This window comes from Lytechinus variegatus, chromosome 12 (genome assembly GCF_018143015.1).
Source record: "Lytechinus variegatus isolate NC3 chromosome 12, Lvar_3.0, whole genome shotgun sequence".
Classification (NCBI taxonomy): domain Eukaryota; kingdom Metazoa; phylum Echinodermata; class Echinoidea; order Temnopleuroida; family Toxopneustidae; genus Lytechinus; species Lytechinus variegatus.
In genome coordinates, this window is record NC_054751.1 from 28,366,928 (window position 1) to 28,387,373 (window position 20,446).

The 20,446-nt window shown below is 37.6% G+C and overlaps 2 protein-coding genes across 2 annotated transcripts; one reads left to right on the forward strand and one right to left on the reverse strand.

Annotated features, from left to right (window-relative positions):
• Window positions 1–2,029: 2,029 nt before the first annotated feature.
• On the reverse strand, window positions 2,030–3,417 carry LOC121425360 (toll-like receptor 3). The gene has a single exon (XM_041621386.1). It carries the CDS (start codon window positions 3,415–3,417, stop codon window positions 2,116–2,118), a length of 1,302 nt encoding a protein of 433 aa, XP_041477320.1. The 3' UTR covers window positions 2,030–2,115.
• Window positions 3,418–8,415: 4,998 nt separating this feature from the next.
• Window positions 8,416–20,221, forward strand: LOC121424665 (potassium channel subfamily K member 15-like). The gene is made up of 4 exons (XM_041620403.1): window positions 8,416–9,060; window positions 9,595–9,922; window positions 10,442–10,638; window positions 19,401–20,221. The coding sequence occupies exons 2-4, from the start codon at window positions 9,636–9,638 to the stop codon at window positions 20,126–20,128; spliced, it is 1,212 nt and encodes a 403-aa protein (XP_041476337.1). The 5' UTR covers window positions 8,416–9,060; window positions 9,595–9,635; the 3' UTR covers window positions 20,129–20,221.
• The last annotated feature ends 225 nt before the right edge of the window (window positions 20,222–20,446 follow it).

Sequence of the window (20,446 nt, forward strand, 5' to 3'; positions counted from 1 at the left end):
GAAGAATTATAAAGACGTCGTCTGGGCAGAGTCATGGACAAAACTGTTGTTTTGATTCATCCATTTCCAACAGAGGCGTCTTTGCCATGAAGGACTTTTGACAATACATTCACTACGTTCCAGAAATCGTCTCCGTAGTGGTTGCGAAAATTATTACCTTACAGGGGGATGAAACCTTTGGAACAATATAGCTTGTGTAAAAACAAAAAAAATAAAAGAAACAGATCAACGAAAGTTTGAGAAAATCGGACAAATAAAGAAAAAGTTATTCTCATTTTAATATTGCGATCGCTAATGCTATAGAGATCTTCACATTGGCAATTAATGCGACAAAGATGTGTGATGCCACTTGTGAACAATTACTCTCCCCATTACTTTAGTATAAAATTCACTTAAACTGCCTCATATATCATTTTTATCAGTATATCATGTGTTCTTTCTATAGGAGGGCATGTAATACAGATTTTTTAAAGAATGCATCATGGATAAAGAGTTTGTATCATCGTAAGAAAAAGCAAAAAGAGACATTTGGGGGGTATTTTATAGTCCATCAAAGGGAAGGTTGTTCACATGTGACATCACACATCCTTGCCACATTGCCAATGGGAGAATCTTAATAGCATTAGTGATTGCAATATTCAAATGCTCATAACTTTCTCATTATTTGTCCGATTTTGCTCAAACTTTCTTTCATCTTATTCCTTGATTTTTATGTTTCGACATAATCCTACTTGTTCCAAAGGTTTCATTCCCATTTAACGTCATAGTCTTCGCGTATTAATTACAGTGAGAATTAATTCTTACTTTTACTCCGATAAACCAGAATAACAAGGGATCGTCCTACAAATTATCTGTGATGTGAAAGTTTAATCATCTTCAATTCGTCTTTCTATCAGGAAATTCTTGGCTTTGTTGAAAACTAGTGTTGAAAAAGAATGCTTCTAGGCGAAAGAAGAATAAATGCATCTTTTAGTTAAGTGATCTGTAATACATACTGAACCAAATGTTTATCTCCTTCAGTTACTATTCTCAGTTTATGTTTAAAGTTATTTAAAGTGTTTAAGTATTGAAATTGTCTGCTTGCTGAATAAAATTTCATCATATCGATAAAGATGCCTAATAAAAAAAAATGATACACTGCAATTAATATTCTTATTTAGAATTCGTGTTTAGTTACAGTATACTGTTTAAACCCAAGGCTTATAAAATAGAATAGCCATGTGATAAAAATAAAAATAACGAGCATGCAATGTGATAAAAAATTACACTACAAAGATGTGAATAGTTATTTACATCAAAGAACATAAACATCCAGGATTATAAGAATACACTGTTATCAATAATACTAGAAAAGATTAAAATATACTGAAAAGGTATTTTCTACAGTACACAAAGCAGCATATTCCAGGGGGTTCATTTAGCAATAAGAGATTTTGAAAATATGATATGAAACAGTATTACTGCAGAATAATATTTCATCACACTAATGTAGCGTTGCAAGAAACATACAATCAATCGCAAATCAAACGTAATTTTGCAAGAAAGTTGAGTTGCAATTAAAGAAATTAAAAAAAGAACTAAAAAAGGTATACATGTATGTGTATATATATATATATATATATATATATATATATATATATATATATATATATATATATATATATATATATATATATATACATATATGTATATATATTGTGAAAGAAATGGATGAAGAGAACAATGGTAGGAGGAGCTTAAATCAAGGTTTCAGTGAGCTATATACCCTTTGGTGATGCCGAAAAATGTCTCTGCCGGAAATCGAACCCGGGCCCCCAGCTTTGAACGCTGGTGCCTTAACCACTAGACCACAGAGCCGGGTTAGTGGCAAGGCGACCCCGATCCGATTGACCGTCAGATAGACAGATTTTCGACACTATACCAATTATAATTTCCTTTGTCGGGTGAAGGTGGGTTTTGAACAATGGCAAGCCGCCATGCCTCAGCTGGATCAAAGCTATTGCTTTGATACAGTACACGTATGGGAGAAAGTATACAAATGTGTGAAGTGTCATGTACAGCAGCTTTGGCAACTCTTTTACTTATATAACTTCACACACATGATAATGAATAGTTTTACTCTGATGGGATTGCATTATTGCTCCTTAGATTTACGGTCAGCATCTTGATCAGTGTTTGCCAGAAGTACTCTTGAAACCTTTCATCCTCTTCCCAACCAAGGTATGGTTGACGAACACTAAGATACAGCCTCACCAAGAATGGAAGCTCGTCTCCCGGAATATCCTCCAAAAAGACCACCACTACGCTCTCTAGCTGAGAGTCATTGACCTGATCAGCAGCGATCCGAAACTTGATAACAAACCAGTTGTCCTGGATAGCAGCTCTACTGACTAAAATAATTGTCTTGTAGCTATTTTCTACAGCGTAATCAACGGCTTCGTTGTAATGCATACCCAGAGGAAGATCATTATCGCCGAAGATATTTCTGTTATGATCAGGAAGCATTTCTTCTAAGACTGGACGGAGGCGATCTCTTACCCACGCTTCGTCCTCTTCTGCAAACATCACGTTTAAATGAAATTCATACTGATCAAAGTCTCGAGCATCCTGGATCTGCCGATATCCAATGACTGCCAGTTTCATGAGGAATAACTTATATTTCAAAAACCATCGATAGCGATATGCAAAGGCCAAAACCATGAATATCCAAATTGTTACGATAGGTAGAGAGCAGTAAAGACCGATGTCTTGGACACACAATTCGGCTGGTTTAAATGACATCAATGGCTTTTCTTTGAGCTCTTCAAGAGAAGCAGGGGAACACCTAGTGTCATTTTCATTCAAAACTATGATGGACCCGGACAGCCAGACCGGAAGCCATTTTATATCACACGTACATACAACCTCATTTTTCGAAATATCTATTGAATATAGATGATCAAATAGGGGCGCAAAGGTACTACGATTAAATCCACTCAATCGATTTCCTTGGAGAGTCAAATTTCGAAGATTTGATGAATTCACAAAGAGATCACCATCAAGATATCTCAGTATGTTTTCCTCCAGGTGGATCATCGCTAGCTCTCCGGTATTTTCAAACAATCTACTTGGAAGCTCATGCAAGTTATTACCCTGAAGATGTAAATTCTTAAGACGTTGAAGACCTTCCAATGCCTTTGATTCAAGATAAGAGAGTTCACAATAGCTTAGATCCAATATTTGAAGATACTGCAGATCTGTGAATAATCCAGCTTTCAGATATTTTAGTGGGTTTTTCTTCACATCAAGTAGTTTTAGTTTCCTTAAACCTTGGAACACGGAAACAAAGCTTCCATCAATGCTATACCTAAGGTCCCAAAGATCGTTATTTTCCAAGTAAACATTTTCAAGAAATAATTTACTGCGATTAAAGAGCATTCCCAATTCACTCAAATAAATGGAGAAGTATTCTTCACAATCATTTGAAATGAAACTTTGTAGGTTGGGAGCATAAATCGTAAATCTAAACTTGTCTGAGATAAATCTAAACTCTGGAGGCTCCATAAACCTGTGGACGGGGCGATGAACACCTGTTCTAAATATGTATTACCCTTCAAATCCAAAATTTTTAAACTATTCAACCCTTCAAAAGATTTTAAATGAATACTATGCAGAGAGTTAAATGCGAGGTACAGTTCTTGAAGATCAATGTCCCATGTCACATTACCGTTGTAATCATTTATGTAATAAATCCGATTGAAATTCAGATGAAGTACACGCAATCCTTTCATTTTTGTAAAATCTTCGGGATGTATTTCTTTAATTTGACAATAATCAAGAATAAGGGTATGGACAAGCGGAAGTTCTAGGAATCCACTATTTGTGATGTTACGGAAACTGTTGTGACTAAGATCAAGGATCTGAAGCTCCTTGTTTTGCAGAGGTTCAAAATAGCTTTGATCAATTTCCTCGATGCGGCTATCTTGTAAAAAAAGCTCCTCGATTTTTGAGTTGGCAATGCCTGTGAAGAATGGCTTCCATTGTTCTACGGAGACCATAATAGAGCTGAAAGAGAATATCCTGGAGTGCAGTGAAGCAATAGTGCATGGTTCAGTCACCGAGGTAGGTATCAATTTCTGCTTGATAGACAGTGAATTTATCTCACAGTTAATGGCTAACGTGTCATTTGTAATATTCGCAATCCATGTGTTCTCCAAATTTATGTCCAGTTCAGGAGTCTTAGAACTACAGCTACTGAGGTTTATTCTGGATATAAAAGTTAAACCAAGGTTTAGTGTCCTCAGTTTAGGAAGCCAACTTAAAATGTCATTTGGGATGAATTCTAAGGCCATATTCTTATAGAAGCTTAAACTAACCAGTGTCTTTGATTTTTTGAACATGTCGGATCTTACCGTTCGTAGATCATTATTTCCTAGGTCTAGCATTTCAAGGTTCGGTATGGCGTAAAAACACCCAATAGACATTTGTCTCAAATGATTAGAGTATAACGATAGAATTCTGAGACGACGGTAAGGACTGAACGAGGAGTTTGAGAGGTATCGGATATGATTAAATGATAGGTCGAGGTCTTCCACATCAGGAATAAGGTCTTGTGGGACATCCTGGAGACCAAGACCAGCGCATGAGATATTCTTCATAGAAGAACCCAGTGAACAATTGACAGATGTGACGCCTGGATGGTCTGAGCGGTTGCCTCCCGATGTTTCATATTGGTAAGGCACGTCTGCGAACGCCCAGACTGCCATGGACAGCACTGGTAAGAGCCTCGTCAACCCCGATCCACCCATATTGTGAAAGGCAATCTAGAATGAACAAATGTATTTTATTCAACGGTTTATGGAAAGCTTTTCTTTACCATAAAAAGGAAAGAATTTTATCTCTTCATCATGTTCACGAGACGGCGAACAATGAACAAAAAATAAGATTTAAAAAAAAGATTAATGCAGATTAATTGCAGGCAAGACGGATGCGAATCACTAAACCCTGGCTGCAGTAAAATAATTAAAAGAAACGTTTTTATAACGCAATATGGGACTTTTCAATTTACCATTAAAAAAATAAATAGAAATTGTGTGTTAGCTATCATAGCTCTATAATTTAATAGAGAAATGATTTTCAGTGAATGGAACCAGCAGTTGTTAGTCCAAAGATATTTGAAAAAAAGAACGTCGGAATTTCACGCGAGAAATGGTGTGATTGAATTATTGAATATATCTATGTTATCTATAAAAGGTAGCCCTTATCGGATGAACTTCCTCAGGGTGTAGATGCGGCTAATTCATCAATACTTTGATATAAAAATGGCTACGATTAACGAGTGAATGTTACCTTTCTGTATTACCGAAGAGGGAAAGACTCCGATCGAATCGTACTGCAAGTCAGATAAAATATTGAAGTGAAGTACTAGTATTCGTAATTTTTCTTTTGGTCAGAATTGATTGTTCCTGAGTGATCAGATCTCGCACGTAAATGAAACAACATCACATCAGAATGACAAGTTTGAGTATACAGGGGATGGACTTTAAATGTCTTGATAATAATACTTCGTCTGGTAAACCGAGGTCCATAAGGTAGGCCACCCCTCTGTATCGAAGCAAAATGATATCTTTTAATTGGGTAATATATATATATATATAAAAACCTCCTCCCTCAGTCGAAAGTCTTTTGATTAATCAATTAATAATAATCAATCATAATCTTGTAATCACATCCACTCTCATTACTAATTTTAGACCTAATCGAGACAAATTCAAATCTTCTTTCACCATTGTACCAATTAGCCTTTCAAGACGATTATAAATGGGCAAAGCCATCCGCCATGTGGTTTCGTGTTTTTTCTCCTTCTTTTAGTTATATATTTTTTTAGATATCTAATAATCCAAAACTAAAACAGTATCAACTTTTTATCACGTCAAAACGAGGTAAATAATGGTCCTGAACTGTTTCTGGTCGACAATAAATTGCTTTCATAATACTGTGTTGCTGCAAAAGATAAATACAAATAAAGACAAATTGACTACCATCTATCAATGGCTGATTGGTTTTATTTGAGATATTTATTAATTTCAGTTCAATTATAATGATTATTAATATGATGAAAGTGGAGACGTTAACTTTCGATTTATGAAAGTTATGGTATTATAATGACTAAACTGATATCATAAGATTTTTAAAGAAAACAAAAGCGAAGAATTTCAAACTGTCATTGATCTTGTTGTAACTATATATGTGACAAAAAAACACTCAACAGTTTCTAACTATTCATTTACAGAGCGGTTTCGATTCGAATGTGAAGGTCCTATCGAGGAATATTTCTCAGCAAATCACTTTTTTTGCCTTTCGAAAGGATATCAGCTCTTAACTAAATTATTCTGTGTATGCATTACAACTCCATATTATAATCTTATTGTATGCATAGAAATCAAATCTTGAATATGGCAATTTGAATATTTTGATCAGCAATGGATTGTTTGCTCCTTTTGAATGGGGGAATGAGTGGTCATGTTTTCAAACAATTCCGAACCTTGTTATTTCTGTAGTGTGAATATAATTTCAAATTCGGCCTGAGTGCATCTAGATAGTCATGAATGAACATATTCAATTCAATTCAATCATGGCTTATTTCGTATAAAAACAATACATGTTACAAAGCCAGAAGGCTAAAATTAACATGTTTACAAAAAAACGTTCACAAGTCATGGATAAAAGCAAACAATTACAATTTACAATGTAAATAGAAAATAAATTAATTTTAAAGAGCAAGTGTACATAAAAATTCATTAAATATAATAAAATAGAACAAAAAAGAAATACAATATTAAAAAGTGATGAATATTAGACAATTAAAAATTCAAATATCAATTGGATTGAAATGGAGACTAAAACAATAGCAAAAATTTGAGTTGATTTCAAGGGTATGAAAATAAAAATTTATTTAGAAATAATATTAAATTGGAAAATAAAAATAATTAATTCTTCGTTAGGTGTGCCACTTCATATTAGAGTTTGATTAAACGCAAGACTAGAAGCCAAAACTACTTCAAAGACAGTACGTTAGATCATCAGATATTCATTTCCACAATTTTGTGCAATATTTAGGAGGATGAGTGTGCGTGAGCTTCAGGAGCTATGATAATCGAAGAGAGGGGGGACACTTCATTATAATATGGCCTTCTTGAAGCCCGTCAGATGAGGAAAAGGAGAATCAAAAGTTGTCTTGGGTCGGTGTCATCTTGAGAAGTGTTTGTGTAACCTTTCCGTCTGGGACCGACCTGTAACGTCACTATCCGAAAGACGTGACAAGGCAGGGCTCGAACCTCGGACCTCTGCATCAGTAACTACCAACTTACATTGGATTACAGGCACACGCCACAACGCCCAGTTTGGGTGTGTGAGAGATATAGTTTGGGTGTGTGAGAGATAGTATCGTATGAGAATATGATTTCGTTTCATTGTATGATGAAAAATGCAATGCGGGGTTCGTCGATATCATGTTCAAGCTGGTTTTACAGCAGATCATCCATGATGATGAATTATTATAATTAGAAGGTTTACATCAAGGATCGGGGCGTACTTTTTTTTAAGAATACAATTACATCTCTAAGCATTTCATTCGATTATTATTTGCTACAGTTCTTATTAAACATTTTTGTAGACTGCTGAATACGAAATGTAGATTTGTAAATTCTGTCGTAATCTTTTAGTGTGTTTCTTTAATTGATTTTGGATGGAATCCCTAAAAAAAATGTTGAAATAAAATGACCATGCGTGGGTATGGGCTTGTGTGGGTTCGGGTATGGGTGTGTGTTAGTAAAATACTAATGTTAATAAGCGGGTTTATCATATGGTGTTTGGAGTTAGGATGGGAATTTGTGTGTATGTGTGCGAACGAGAAGGTGGGTATATGAGAAGGCATTTTCGTTATCTTCTAATTTCATATCCATATTGGTAAATACAAGGCGAAGGCGAATATTCCAGGTTGTCGCGACGAACGGCACGACATATTGGAAAATGAAAGTGGCTCATTTTTCATATAAACACACGTTTAAAAGCTTTAAAGTTTCAATTTATTCAAAAATTCGTGTGTGTGTGTTCTGCTGATCCATTCCTGTGCTGATCATGGGTTTGCGTTTTCCATAGCTGCATGTTTAATAAAGACTACATACATTAGCTGTTATCATGTCGGTTGAGTCTTGGGTGATTTTTTTTCAGTTATACGTATGCATGTTGATCTACCTCCAATTTAAAATAATTATGATCATACTTCGACAGCCTACATGCAGTTTATCATTACTTCAAAATGGTGAATGGAGTTAAGCACCCCGCAGCCACGCATCCAATCAGGCCGAAGCCTAGTAGATGAGAGTTTGAACCAACTCCCGGCGGAATAATTGGAATGGTTGTAATTGATGTGCAGCTAGTAACACGGGAAGTATTCGAAGTTCGGCTTGTCTTTAACCCTTTCGCTGCACCCACCCTGTAAACTAACCGCGAGTTAGGTTTGCGAGTAGTAGCGACATGATGAACTGTGACATTTTGAGTGTGGCGTACACTCCTCCCGTCTAGTCCCACACGCAGTAGACGGTGAACGCATTCGCATTCTCAAATGCCGATGCAGTGACTAACTTTGAGGTCGCATAAGTTTGTATACATCTTCGGTTGTTTAATGTTTTGTTTTATTCGCTTGCCTTTTTTTCTATCATCAGGACGGCAAATGTTGGATCAATGATTTACCTTGGAGGAATCTAGAATTCTAGGAGAGATCTATATCCAGGCGACTTGTTCTTATCGCTTCATCATCTCGAGTCTTTGGAAGATGTAACCTATGATAGCAAAGTTATTCGGCCAAGTATGTATCTTAGATGATGCTGATGTTCAAGCGTGCATCAATCACTCCTTGGTGAAATTAACGAGTCGTGAGGAATTTTCCCGCATCGTCTGCTATTGCTCTTTTCCAGTCATTAACTCGGAGCAGACGACAAACGAAGCACCAATTTTCGTTTTAACCAAGCGCGGGAATCTTTGGGAGACGAGCCGCTGTTGACAGTTGTTTTTACGAAGGTTAGATATGAATGGTATATAAAATCGATTTGACAGGATAAACATCCTCCCATCACAAAATTCTTCAATTTTCTCAGAGGTTGTTGGTTTATGACTTGCATTTTTTTAATAGCGATGCTTCGAGTGAATCGAGTCACGTCGGGCTCGCAGAAGATATTGTCATCTAATATTTCATATGATACTATGTCTCAAATTTTATGCGTTATAAACTACTGTTAGGTATAATAGGCGCCACGTTTCACCCGTATTTTACCGAATTCATTGATTATTATTAACTGATTATTGTTAGATAATTATATTTTGGTACCTTTTTTTCTTGTTTATGTTCATTTGGTTTCTTTGCTGCTTGTGTTTATGAGAAATAGGTCGTCATGATATCAAAATTGAAATTCTTCACATCACGTTTTATACAATTTTTATGCCATGCATTTAGTTTATTATACATAATTTGATAACATATTGATGTTAATTTAGGTTTAACGTGTTCAACAAGATCGGAATTTCTCTGAACATGTATATTATGATTATTTTTAGGATAAATACACCCAGCATCGGGCAAGTACGATAACCCCAAAATGGGAGATTACAACTGGAGACAGAGCGCGGCTACCAGCGATGATGACTACCGTTATTCTGGTTATGGAGGCCGGGGACAGGAGGAGGAGGAGTTGCCTCCCGTTCAGATGGTTCAGGAGGAGCCCTCAATGCTCCGGGTCGCTCTCCACTATTGCTTGACCAACGGTGGTCTCATCGTATGTCTCATCCTCTACACGTGCATGGGAGCTTGGGTGTTTCAGGCGTTGGAGGGCCCCGCCGAAGCCAATGCGGTGGAGAATCTTCGGCTTGAACGCTCCGAGTACAGGTAGGTTGTAGCTCGACTCTACTTACTCACACGGCCAGTCACACTAGCAAGAACGACTCCAAACTGACCCGATGGTATGTCAATTGAGAGGTATGATCGGCCTGGAGTCGACTTTCGTGGTGTGACTGCGACATAAACGTCATTTTCATGAAGAATTGTATTGGTTGAAAGTACTCTTTTTCGCATCTTAATGAGATTATAGTACAAAAGAAAAACCCAGGTCACTATAACTGCTGGGAATTAGGGTGTGAGATAATATAAAATGTGACATTGTACTTGTTGATATTAATAATATTTACACATCAGTCATTCTAGATATTTTAGAAGAATTAAAAAACAAGACTCTTTCAATATTGTAACAGAAGTCCTTTATTCAGTATGCGTTCTTGGACCGATGGGTTAACATAATTTGCGGTGTCCCGATTTCAAACAGCTGAAACAAAAATACTTTCATGATTATCTTCAATGATTCTTGATACTTTCTTGATTATCTTCTTTTTAAATCCATTTGATGTTCAGGGAGCTCCTCATCGACAAGTTGTATAATATTTCTCATTGGGGTGAAATTGATGAGGACCAGTGGTGGAGGAGGGCAAGTAGGCACATCAAGGGGTACGAAGATCAACTGGGCGTGGTCATGGACAAGGATGAATTCAGTGCAAAGTGGAATTTCTACGGCGCCATGTTCTTTGCAACCACCATCTTGACGACGATAGGCAAGTCTTTGACCCCCTATTTATCTTGTTCTCACACTACCACCATCGCGATCATTCCCATCATCTTTACTACTACCACCATATCCAATATCACAACCACTAATTTTCAAAACATAGCCATCATCAGCAACTTCATCGTCACCATCATCGTGATTATCATCAGCAGCAGCACCGACACTTTCGTCGCTATAACCACCGCCGCGCAGCTTACAACACCATGACCACAACCACCAAAACATAACTACCACCACTACCACCAACAACATCATCATCGTCATCATCATTATCGTCATTATCATCATTGTCAATACTATCATTTTCTTCAACATCATCATTGTCATCATCACTATCACTATTCTTCATCATTGTCATCTCATTATCATCTTCATCACGAGCATCATTATCATCATCAACATCATCATCTTTGTCAGAGCTATCATGTTCATCATCATCATCACCATCATCAGCGAGTCCTTACAATATTTCTTTTTTCCTCTTCATCTTGATACTTATGCGGGGTTATCATCATTGCATAATACTGAGTATGCACAATGTCCTTTTTTCTTATTTTACTCAACCAACCTCTCCTCCGCCTCCTCCTCCATTACTTATCTTCTTTTTTCTGTTTCTTCTCCAGTCTCCTCCTTTGAATCCACTTCTCATTCTCACCTTCGTTCAGTCTGTATTTCTCTCACGCTTAACAGATCTGTCTCCCTCCCCCGATATTTCTTCTGCTTTAACGTGAAGCCCTCACGCACCTTCCTTCTTGCACACACACACACCCACACACATCCTCATCCTCAAGCCCTTACACACATCCGTCTCGTAATTTGACAGTCGGAGACTCACTAATCATTAATCGCAAATGTGAGGGCGTGTGTGCTCGGTCTCATACACTCTAAAACTCCAAATCAACTCAACATGGCTCATTTTTGGACATACACAAGCATAGTTCACTAACCGAGGACCCTTGCTATCGCCCTCACACACAGCTTAAGTTTGGCTGAACGGGAACTTATTAAATCATGAATTTAAAATATGAAACGGTTTGAAATGAGATGAGAAATTGTCTGATATGGTTATCTGAACCGGGGAAGTCCGCGGTAGTAAGATGTCCTCGGTTGACGGGTGAAATAAAATGTCCCCAGAAGTACGTCATTGCAAACTCATCCGGCGCAAACAAACATCCTCATAAACTCTTTGCAGGTCACCCTCCACTTAAAATTTCTTATAGATACAGTCACATTCCCTCTAAGGCGGATGTCGAGTCGAAAGCAACGTTTTTTTTGGGTATCAGCGACATAGGTGGTTTCAATAAAAATGAATAAAATGGCTGTTTTCGACTCACCGTACGGCTGCAAATGTGACTGAGGTTTTACTCAACTTTTTACTTCCATAATGTCAATAGACCGCCTTCGCCTACTTTTATAATTTACTCATTTGTGATTTTTTTACTGTTTGATTAATTAATCTATTTGTTTATTTATCAATCTTTTTTTTATTTATTGAATCATTTTGATTTATTCATACTTCAATCTGTTACTGGGGCGGGGGTCTTCTTCTTTATGGTGGAAATGCCTTAAGTAATACCTTAAAATAAACTGATATGTAATTATATTCACATCGTTCTTTTCCCCCTTATAGCTTAAATCTATCTATTCAATTAATTATTCACATCTCATAAAAAATAATTAAATAGTTTAATTAGTCAAGCATCACGACATTAATAAAGGATACTTATGTAATCGTGTCTTTCATGTCTTTCATATCTTTCATGTTTATGAACAAAGATGTAATCATCATCAGTCCATGATTTATTAGCAATAAAAATACCCTTTTCCAAACTGATGTACTAGTTAAAAAAAGGCTTCTCGATGATCGTTCATAGGGACGTTTCCTTTGTTGATACTATTAATTCAGTTGACAAATTACATCAAGTAAGAGTCGAGAGGATCTGGCCTGCTATTGCTCTTCGCTTTGGCAATGAATAAGGGACATGATTCAGTAATCTAACCATTCAGAAACCCTACTGCGGCAAACTCGCTTGATCTCAAGCCAAGTACATGATAATATTCGTCTGACCCATATCTGAAATTTAAAGCTGCATTCTCTGCAGAACAAATTATGGCCAGGGTCAAGACCCTTGCTTATTCGTCATTGAAGGGAGTCTACGGCAGATGACGTTAGCTTCCATGGCGCGACTCCGCTCGACGGTATACATGGGAATCCCTAGTCGGTTAACATGAACTTGCCAACGGTTGGTTTAATAAAATCTTAATTTCTTTGACATGCAATGTCTTTTAACCAACGGTTGGTAGGTTCAGATGACAACCAACCTATTTTTTTCTGAGATTACATTACCCCCCCCCCGACGAATTTACTGCGACTTTTTTCAGACCCATCAAGTCTACTATTACGTTATTTCCAATGAATTACCAATAAGAATGATTTTAGACCGTCCAGATCTATTATTACGTTATTTCCAACGAATTACCGTTTACAGCCAGTTTCGTTGATGTGTCCCTCGTGTTTTCATACAGAGCACCACCTTATTCCCTACTTTAAAGTATATTGGCATGAAAAATAGGAACACGAAATGCGTAAGCGTTCCCGCGTGCAAAAGGTGGTTTTTATTGGATTTGCATCATATTACTATCTACTAGTCAGGCAGCATATGTCATCTACTTCGAAAAATTGGCTAAGTCTGATTTTTCACTTTTATGTGATTGGTGACATCATAAGGAACAATTTCCAACTTGGTGACAAATTTCTAATGGTCATCTTGACCATGTGAGGGTTCAAAATTGGGTCAATAGGGGTCAATTTTTGGAATTGCCCCGATTATAATATGTCATATATCAAATTGTTTGTCTGGCTATACTGAACAAAAAATTGTACACAACTATATACTCTTGACCTCCCATTAAAAAGTTATGCCGGGAAATGTCAAGAGGTCAACGAACTTTCGTTACATTGTATATTATATGGCAAATTACACTGAAGGTGATAAAAAGCTAATATTTTCGTTTTTTTCTGTTTTGCATGTGTGTACTTTTTTATTTTTTATTTTAATAAGTTCATCTTCAGAAGTCGTTATCCAGAAGATATTAAGGGTCAAGACAAGGTCAGGGAAAGGTCAAGAGGTCAACAAACTTTCATTGGTAGCCAAAATGCAATATAAAAGCGGTTTGAATTTAGAAGTAGGTTCTTCATTTTGAAAAGTCTCAGAAGGCATTATCCATTAGATAAAAAGGGGGTAAAATGTGCTCATTTAGGAACAAAATAGATAAACAGTGATAGACGTCGAGTAGTTTGAGTGTGGTATCATGGTTTATTGCAGGAATACCTTGAAACGACTTGACAAAACCTATAAAAATCGTATCATCTTTATGACGTTATAAGTGCAACCAGCTCTTTCCGAGTTGCTTGATTTAGGAACTCAATTCAAGTTCTTTTCATTTCCAATTTACCGGTCTTTGATATGTAAAGAAACATTTCATCCATTTGCTTTGTACAGAATATTTTAATCAACAGAAAATATTGTAATGTACTGGGGTATATGTGTAATACTATGCTATACTAAACACATCGATTGATCAGTGCTCCCAACTCCAAAGAAAGATGCCCAACATCTTATTTGACTTAACTTACGAATAAGAAAATGAGGTTAGGATTGAGGATGATATGATAAGTTGGGCTCCAATTGTTGATTGATTGGAACGAGTGACGGTTCTACTATTTCTAAAATGAGGCAACATTTTTCAGGCATGCTCATTGTAATCGTTATTGTCCATTATGCTGATTTGATAAATTCTGACCATTTCTGGAGCCAAAAAGGACTGCACAATATTTCTGATTGTGCTGTCATTAACACGGCTTTTAGGCCTACTATTTTATCCAGTGTTTTTTTTCCAGAGCATACCACGTGAATCTAAACTTAATACCTGTTCTCACGATAGTGATATGCATAGATGCTGATTGTTCTTTTCTCGTTTTTTTTCTCTCCTACTTTGTGAACTACCTGGATGTTGCCAGAAAGAATAATCACATCAAATTTCATTGAAGTAAACCACGGCCATGCCGCAGCGGGCGGAGGTGGCAGCGGCCCCCAGAAATTGTGAAAACTTGCATATTTTTTTACTGAAAGATACATAATAATTGACCAAAAGTATGCACGAAATCTATAAATTTCTCTTTACAATATGCAAAAGCGGCCCCGATGATTAGCTCAGAACAGCACAACACCAGAATTGTGTAGTCCTTCTTGGCTCCAGAGATCGAGTAATGGTCAGAATATAATCACATCAGCTTAATTGACATACACTTCTACAACAGTACAATACGCATGGCTGCATGATTGATGTTGCCTCTTTGTCAGAAATACTATAACCGTCACACATTTTGAATTAAGGAGCAATTGGAGCCCAACTTATCATATCATCCTCAATCCAAACCTCATAATCTTATTCTTAAGTTAATCCAAATGAAATGTTATGCATCTTTCTTAGGAGCTGGGGCACTGGTCAATCGATGTTTATTCTGTTAACATAGTATTACACTTATACCCTACTACAATACAATAATTTCTGTTGATTGAAATATTCTGACAAAGCAATGAAGGAAATGTTTCTTTACATATCAAAGACTAAATTGAAAATGAATTGAACTTAAATTGATTTCCTTAAAAAAGAAACTCGGAAAGAGCTGGTTGCACTTATTACATCATGAAGATGATAAGATTTTAAGGGCATAAGGGTTTGTCAAGTTGTTTCAAGGTATTCCTGCAATACCATGATACCACACTAAACGCATTCGACGTCTATCTCTGTTAATCTATTTTGTTCCTAAATAAGCATCTTAATTTATTTAATGTTATAGATACAGACTTTTCAAAATAAAGAACCCATAAAAAATGAGACTTCTACGATTCTAGTCGCTTTTAGTGTATTTTAGCTACATGTTGACCTTTTGACCTTTCCCTGACCTTGTCTTGACCATAATATCTTCTGGATAAGGACCTCTGAAGGTTAACTTATTAAAATCGAAAATAAAAAAAGTACAAACATGAAAAAGAAAAGAAAGAACCCCCCGGAAAATAGCTTTCTTAACACCTTCAGTGTAATTTGCCATATATACAATGTAACGAAAGTTCGTTGACCTTTTGCTATTTCCGGTCATAACTTTTTACGGGAGGTCAAGAGTATATGATTGTGTACAGTTTTTTGTTCAGTATAACCAGACAAACAATTCGATGTATAACTCGACACAATCGGGGCAATTCCAAAAATTGACAGCTATTGACCCCATTTTGACCCCTCACATGGTCAAGATGACCATTAGAAATTTGTCACCAAGTTGAAAGTTGATCCTTGTGATGTCACCAATCACATAAAAGTGAAAAATCAGACTTAGCCAATTTGTCGAAGTAGCCGGTAAATCATGACATATGCTGCCTGACTATACTGTGTCTCACTTGTCAACGTGGTAAACTGTAGAAGGCTTTATCCCAATTTCCATGCGTTCATCTGTCGATTCTTTCAATATTGATCAGAAAAAAAAACTTGTAACACATCATGACTTGGAGTGGGAACCTACTAGGAGGGCACTTTAAAACGCGATCAAAAGTGATGTCAAGAGAACCAAAATGTCAGTTCCGCAGAAAGAGAATGACCCCAGGCCTACTGATGCCATCCAATCATTAATGAGGTTCACCTCGGATTTACATGGTGGTATAGAACTGTTTCTATTCCGAAACAGACTGACAAATTACACGGAAATATGAGCCCCCGAGGAAACATTGCAATCGTAGACACGGGCGTATCCTTCGCGATGTGGGTGCAAATCTCCCTATCCCTCCTCCCTCTCAAAGCTGATTACCGACAATATTTAGTGTTATATTAGTTTTGTGTCAGGATTTAAAAATTCACATTTGCTTATATGGGCATTAATTGCCCCCTTCCCCACATCTTCCACCCAATAAACACGCTTTCTTAAGTGAGGATCCTGGATGTAACCCCTCGATTGTTTATAAAGTTCCGGGTACGCCATCACCCGTATTCCGCCAAAACAACGATAGGAATGCACATAGACAAATCCTCATTACGAGTGCGATCGCTGGAAAGCAGCCCTAGTCTTCTCTCGGGCGCCGTTGGAAATGGTTTTCCATGAGAACTACAAGAGATGATTAACATATTCACCTTCCACATGACCAACGCTCAGCGAGATGTTAAAAAGTTTCAACAGTTTATAAAAAGTTTAAACATTTTTTTTAAAGTTCAGACAACTTGTTAGAGTTGTTAGAGTGACGTGTTTCAAAAAGATTCAACAATTTCAAAAAAAGTTTCAACAATTTTTTTAAAGTTCAATCAACTTGTTGTTAGAGTTATTGGAGTGACATTTTAAACATCTTTTCTTTTTTTCTGCATTTTTTTTACTGAAGGGGCTGGATAGAGTGGTAAGTAAGAATCTAATGATGTTATCAAGAAGGTGAATCATTTATAATGAAAATGTCATGCTCTATAACCTTCAAAATATACGTAAATGACCTTGAAAGAATGCTGTGCCAATCATTATAGCCGGGATGTGCTTAGTTGGGATGTGCAGGTACTTGCCGGGATGTGCAGATATTTGCTGGGATGTGCCAATCTTTGCCGGGATTACCTTTCGAAGCTGACATATATCCATGCACCATAAAAAGTGTAGATGTTGAAATGTTAAAGATCAAAATAGACACATGTCCCCCACTCTTTTTCCTAGAAATATCGATTGTCTATAAAAAAAAAAAACAAGAGGAAAAGAACGAGTAATGGGACAAAATGACAAAAGAAGATAATCAAAACTCCTTCCAGTATGTAGCCTGCAGGAAACCATCCTAACTTTATTGTATTTCTAGTGCCTGATTTAATACCAGTGAGATGATAAGCAAGCATAGTGGTGGGACGGGCCAAATAATTGGAGGGGATTCAGCAACATTGCATATGGAGCTAAATTTCTGTTAATAAAAATAAAAATCCTTGAGTGAGCGAAATTTCGAGTTTTTTTTAAAACGCCTCGGAGGCTAGCAGCAGTTTCCAAACATGCTCCGATAAATCGAACAATTTCATGCAACTACTTGGAGACTCCGTAATATTCAGTATTCAGTCGTGTCGCACGGAGAGGTTTCTGCAACTGACAAAATCTGGGCCCCGTCTTACAAAGAGTCACGATTGATCCAATCAATCGTAACTCTATGGAAATCCATCAGCGTCATAATTTTTTTCTACATAAAATTTTCAAAATTTCCTATGTAAACAACAGCAAACACACCAAATTGTCAAGAAGCAATTAATTTATGTAATTTACGTCATATCCAGGAAACATTTTGAACAAATAAACATGCATTTTTTTCTTGTGACGTTGCTGGTCGTCCATAGTTGTGATTGATCGGATCAATCGCAACTCTTGGAAGACGGGCCCCTGGATTCGCTAACTATGGTTGCAACTCATTTCAAGCCCAAAGAGATAACCCTTTAGAGCATATATAGATGTATATGCAATATTTCGCATTTACATGGTATATCCAACACTGCTGTCACATCAACGGACCGATTCGAGACCGACCTAACCTCGTTACGTTATTTCCAATGACATCATTGGTCGCCTTGTAGGCGGTCTCCTTGGTGTGACTGTTGCCTATCTGAGATGCTTAGAGTATAAAGCCAGTGAACCAGCTTTACAAGAAGAGGAGGTTTACCATTTCACGTCAGGATGCATCGATCTATCCCATCAGTCTTGATTAAAATACATGTCTTAATCGACTCATGTCATTGCTCTTTCATCTGCCTACAGCATCGCCGACTCCAAGGCAGCTCCGAACTATCATCCTCTCTCTTTTCTTTCTGTCTCTCTCATAATCCCCCACCCATACTCTTAACCTTTTCTTCCCTTTTCCATACCTTCAACCTTCCCCCCCCCCCTCGGTCATTTTTTTTCCATCACGCTCTATCTTTCCTAACATCAAAACATCTAATGTAGATATGAACTGTCATCCTCCTCCTCTTTCTTTCTCTCGCTGTCTCTCACTCCCTCTTTCTCTCAGACACACACACCTTTTTTCCCTACCTATACCCTCCCCTCTCCCCAGGACAACAGTTTTCCTGATAATGTGTAAGTTAGCGAACCAACTAACACCCCCCCCCCCCCCGTCGACACATTAAATATTAGGTCATAAGTCTATCATGGTAAACTAAAACCTCATATTCATGGAATTTGACAAAAATTATGTTGAAAAGAAGTTGAGAATCATGTTTATGATAGGTTTTGCGGTGTAGTCCTTACCTAAACAATACGTGAATGCTGTCATTGGCTATATTTTGGAATTATACCCGGTGGGTGTTTCATAAAGCTGCCCGTAAGTTAAGAGCGACTTTAAGAACGACTGGTGATCCTTTCTTGTAGTACATGACGGTTCACCATTCTATTCATTGGCAATACTTTAGCGCGTAAGAAAGGTTCACCAGTCGTTCTTAAAGTCGCTCTGAAAACTTACGAACAGCTTTATGAAACACCCACCTAATGAGTAACATTTATTTTCGCCAGGTCATTTACACAATTCAAATAGGGATAAACGAGAATGATGACAAAATGAATGCGGGAACGGAAAATGAGAAAGAAAATTTATTGGTTCATAATTAAGTTTCGCCGATAAAATCATACTTGTAAGTCTTGATTTTTTTCATTAAAAGTAGAATCCGAACTCATGATATTTTGGGTTTTTTCTTCAGGTTATGGGAACATCGCACCAGTCACGACCGGTGGGCGCATCTTCTGCATCTTCTACGGGGTCTTCGGCATCGCACTCCTACTCATCATCCTGGCCAGCATCGGGACCCTCTTAGCCCAGGGCGCCACCCTTACCTACCGGCGCATGCACACCATGGTCCAGAGTGTCAAGGGAGAGGAGCCCGAAGACGACATGCTCTATCAGCGTGATCGACGATCACAGGAGATCATCGACGAGATCTGGTCACCACCTCCCGAGGTTCCGAAGGATGGCGAGACGTTGCCGATCCACCGGGTCGATCTGCATGAGACCGGGAAGAAGGGCAAGAAGGGTGGACGGAGGGTTGGCGGCGCCATCGGAAAAGGGGAGCAGGCACAGCCGGAAGAACCGCAGATACCTCTCATCGGGATCCTGATATTCGCGTTCCTGTACGTGTGTCTTCTGGCGCTGCTGATGCAGGCGTGGGAGTCGCAGTGGAACTACTTCGAAGCCTTCTATTTCTCCTTCATCACCCTCACCACCATCGGGTTCGGTGACCTGGTTCCCGCGGATCAGAAGCAGCTCATAGCGTCCATCTTCTTCATTCTCCTCGGTATGGCCGTCATGTCGATGTGCATCGCGCTCGCCCAGGACATGATCATCCAGAAGGTGGCTTGGTTGAGTGATAAGATCAGCGTCGTCGTCGCCGGCAACAAGCGAAGGAACGTAGAGGAAGAGGAGGAGTCATAGTCGACATTATACTATAAGGATGACGTCGGATATAATACAGTAAACCTTATGTTAATATGCGAGTTAAAGGACAAGTCCACTCCAACAAAACCTTGATTTGAATAAAAAGAGAAAAATTCAACAAGCATAACACTGAAAATTTCATCAAAATCGGATGTAAAATAAGAAAGTTATGATACTTTAAAGTTTCGCTTCATTTCACAAAACAGTTATATGCACATCTCGGTTGGTATGCAAATGAGGGAACTGATGACATCACTCACTCACTATTTCTTTTGTATTTTATTATATAAAATATAAAATATTTTAATTTTCTCG